General features: G+C 56.9%; 1 protein-coding gene across 1 annotated transcript; it reads right to left on the bottom strand.

Moving 5' to 3' along the window:
• Positions 1–417: 417 nt before the first annotated feature.
• CUNH3orf62 (chromosome unknown C3orf62 homolog) lies at positions 418–3,626 on the bottom strand. Its single transcript, XM_008703791.2, is given in 4 exon segments — positions 418–961; positions 1,884–1,975; positions 2,878–3,293; positions 3,295–3,626. Coding segments are annotated over 4 exon segments (876 nt in total). The 5' UTR covers positions 3,397–3,626; the 3' UTR covers positions 418–695.
• Between the last annotated feature and the right edge of the window lie 321 nt (positions 3,627–3,947).

Here is a 3,947-nt window from a genome sequence, read left to right as displayed (position 1 = left end):
CAGTCATGGAGGTGGATGGACAGGACCTCTGTTTACCTTTTCCTCCCCCTGCCCTTGGCTGGGGGCCCAGGTGTGTGATGTGGGGCGTGTGGTGGGGAGGCCTCGTGGGAATGTCGGGTCAGGCGGGGATCAGCCCCTCCAACACAACCACGAGGCCCCTGCAGAGTCTTCAAGCTGAGCAGGGTCAGGGTTGGGGGTGCTGAGAGGCGTTGGTCTGGACACGAGGAGGGTATGGAGCCCATGCAGAGAACAAACAGCCGTGTATGCGAGGTGTGCAAGGGTAGTAGGGCTTGGGGCCACAGTCTGTGCGGGCTGTGCTGGCCTGGGCTGGTCCCGGGGGTGCACGAGCCCACCCTGGTTGTGGTCCCAGTGCTTCTTCCGGGGCCCATGGAAAAGAACACCAGGAGACACAGCAGAGGCCCACCACCCGCACCCGCCTTGGGTACGGGGTGTATTAAACAGCAATCAAAAAACACACTGGAGAGGTCAAGAAAAGTGAAAAAAATCAACAGTAAGAAACAATTCAAAGCAACAGAATAAAAAAATTGGGCTTTCAGCTCAAAAAGGGACACAAGTAGAAGTGAAAGAGGGTGTGCTGACTCAGATTCTGCCAGCCACGTGGCGGCGGCCCCCAGTGACACTGACCACTCCGGCAGCCGCCTGCTGGAGAGAACCAAAGCTCCGGTCAACTGTCCTCACTCGATCTGGTATTTAAAAGAGGTCATCAAATTGTAGTCCTCTTCCAAGTCCAGCACAGTCTCGACAATATTGTGATCATCGAAAGCCTGCTTGAGGCTGCCGGGGTCGCTGTCTGGGGCCTTCTGAGGGCTCTCGTCCACCAGCAAGGCCCAGGCTTCCTCCCTGAAGGGCGAATCTCCGCAGCGACCACACACACGGTTCAGCTCGTTCTCAAATTCTAGCTTCCCCGCCAACTCTTCAATAGTTCGGATGCTCGTATGGTCTTAAAAATGAGAACATTGAGCATTACAATTCCAGGGAGTGGTTTCGGGACACACTGCACAAACGGGTGGCCACTCTTCAGGGACTTCAGGGCAGGCAGGCTACCAGACCGAGCGCCGAATTCTAAGCTGGTCTTGGCGCCCACCCCTTCGGCTCCGCCTTTGTTGAGCCCAACTACCCGCCAGTACCCACGGAAGGTGCAAGTGGGAGGGTACAGAGACGTATGGGCTTGTCTTGGACCTCAGGGAACTCTCTGACCTGCAGGTATGACAAGACATCGGGTGAAGAAATGGAGTCTTTCGGGGACTCAAATGCTGCCCGGGCTGGCAAGGACTGTGGAAGATGGCGAGCCGAGGCAGAGGACTTCAGCTCCCCTCCCGCCGCTCCTGGAGGAGACTCCAACCCCTCACGTGGCGGCATGGCACCCGGCTTGCTCTGTGGCCCTGGGAGCGACCCTCCCACCAGGCCTCCCTTTCATCCCCCAAACCTGGAGTTTCTTCCAGAGCCGACAGCTCCAGGCAGCCCCCAAGGCTATGCATCGATTCTAACTTTCCTTCTCATCTGGTATTATCTACCCAAGCTGGACTGCACCCCACCCACCCCATCTTTGCCTATGTCCTATCTCCAGAACTAAGCCCAACCACCAAGTCCTGGGGAACCCCTGTCCCTTACGTCCAGGGATTCACTGTAACCGTGTATGGAATGACCTGACTCACGTGTGACTTCCTCAGGCTACCAGCTCCGTGAGGGCTCCACGCATAGAGCCTGCCAGAACAAACCCACCACGTAGCTGGATGAGAACTAAGAGTGTATTTTGTTTTCTGGGTTGATTTTTTTTTTTTTTTAAGGCACCAGCTGACTCAGGAGTCTGCGTGAAGGACCTATCCTCCCAAGGAGAGGATGGACCTGTGCTTTGTACTCACCGATCATATCAAGCAGATCTTTTGTGACCTCTTGGCTAGAATTGCTGAGTGGCATGTTTGAGTCAACCTTCAAATCTTTCTCCATATCTTTCCTGCAACCCCCAGGTGGGGGGGGGGGGAGAAGAAAAGGTGGAGGATTAGAGCCTCTTTCAAGAAAATACTGTAGGAAACTCAGTGTTAATCTTAAAAGCAGAAACATACTGGTAACTTTAAATCGGCTCCTATGCTGTGATCAGAGAGGACAACTGGAAACCTAAGCCAGTGAAGTTGACTTAACAGCATCACCCTCATGACTCATGAGCATCAGCGACAGCAGTAAGGACAGCACATTCATGCCTACAGACACCCGTGTTCACATTTGTTAGAATGGAACCAACGAAATGGCTTCTTCCTTCTCTGCCTCCAGGGCAGCCAAGATGGCAGGACCCTGACGTTCCATCCCATATGGTCATCCTTGCTCCAAATCAAGATGCCTAGAACCAGGCAGTTTCAACCTACCAGGGAGAGGGGTGCCTGGTGGGCTCAGTCACAACAGCGTGTGACTCTTGGTCTTGGGGTGGTGAGCTTGAGCCCCACGTTGGGTGTAGCGATCACATAAATAAATAAACTTTAAAGCTATCAGGGGAAAAAACGGTCTAGGGGAGATCTTGACCCAGGGATGGTCTAAGACCTCATGAGGCGGGGCGCGGTAGGGTGGGAAGGGGGGTGAAGGGAGAAGCAGCAAAGATGAAAGCGGGAAGTAGGGTCCAGCCATTCATCTGGCCTCTCCCTAGTATGGTCATTGGAATGAGGATTTTTGTTTCTGCAGGATAAAAAGTAAAGTGACTTAGAAATCAGGTAACGTTCGCTAGCCCTGTGGGAAGGGCAAAGTGGTTTCTAGAAACGGTCTGAGTCCTAGAGGGGAAGCACCGCTACAGACTCAGTTTAGGAACTTCAAGATTTTCAGAAATGAGAGCCCCGACTGTAACTTTTTACACTGTCAGGTTGGAATCACCTTAGGCTGTCTTTTCTCCAGTTCTCCCCATCTCCCGGGGCTCTCCAAAACTGTCTTTCGGGCGCCAGCACGGAGGAATGCATCAGTACGTTTTCCTTACTGGTCAGAGGTTTTCTTTTCGGGCATAAAGCATGTGGCTTTGCATTCACTGGGGCATGGTTTGGAGCAAAGGCAGGGCTCTCGCTCTCTGGAGCACACGGGGCCGGAATGAAAGGAGCCCCGGAGGAGCAGGCTGCCAGGGGGTGTCTCCTGCAGACGAGCCGGTGCACGGGGAGGGGGAAGGAGGGCGGCGCGGCGTCCAGCTCCAGCCTCTGCCGGCCGGAGCACTCCTGGGAATGACTGACGCCTTCAAAGGCCCGGTCAATGGCTGCGGTCAGCTCCTTTCTGCATCTTCTCAGTTTTTCAGACATTTCCCCCTAAAAGCGACCACGTCTTTATTATGTAACACATTGGAAATGCACAGAGCAACACGAGAATAACGTTACAGACGAAGTTGCAAACCACCCCCGAAAGACACATCTCCTGGAGCTTGATCCACGCCACGGGCCAGGGGGCAGAGGAACCCACACTCCGGGCACCCTCCTCCCCAGGTGTTGGGTGTGGCCCGCGGTTCTCCCGGAGGAACCAGCGATCGGGCGGGAGCCCCAGGGACGCCCGGCCCCGCCTCCCCAAGCTCCGGGCCGGCCCGCCCCTGCCGCCCCGGCCGACTCTGCAGCCCCAGCCGGCCCTCGGGCGGAAGATCCGCAGCCCCGTCCTCACCCGGCAGCGCGGCCACACCGCCACCCCCGCCAACGGTCGCCGCGCGCGCCCCGGCCGATGGCTCTCCCGAGAATGGCGCTCCCTGCTCCCCCCGCCAAGGTTAAAGGTCAGACAAGAATGCCCGGACCGACCACCCCGTTCTTAAAACCCACTAGGCCGGAGCGGAAGCGAGCCCCCCCCCACCCCACCAGCGAGGGAAACGGCCGGATGCAGTGGACGGAGGGTGGGGGTGGCCGGGGCAAGGGGCGGGGAGGGGGGGGAGGGGACCGCCCAGAAGCCGCTGGGGGCGGGGGGGGGGGGGCGCATAATCT

Source organism: Ursus maritimus, unplaced genomic scaffold (genome assembly GCF_017311325.1).
Source record: "Ursus maritimus isolate PB19 unplaced genomic scaffold, ASM1731132v1 scaffold_14, whole genome shotgun sequence".
NCBI lineage: Eukaryota > Metazoa > Chordata > Mammalia > Carnivora > Ursidae > Ursus > Ursus maritimus.
This window is presented reverse-complemented; position numbering and strand designations above follow the sequence as displayed.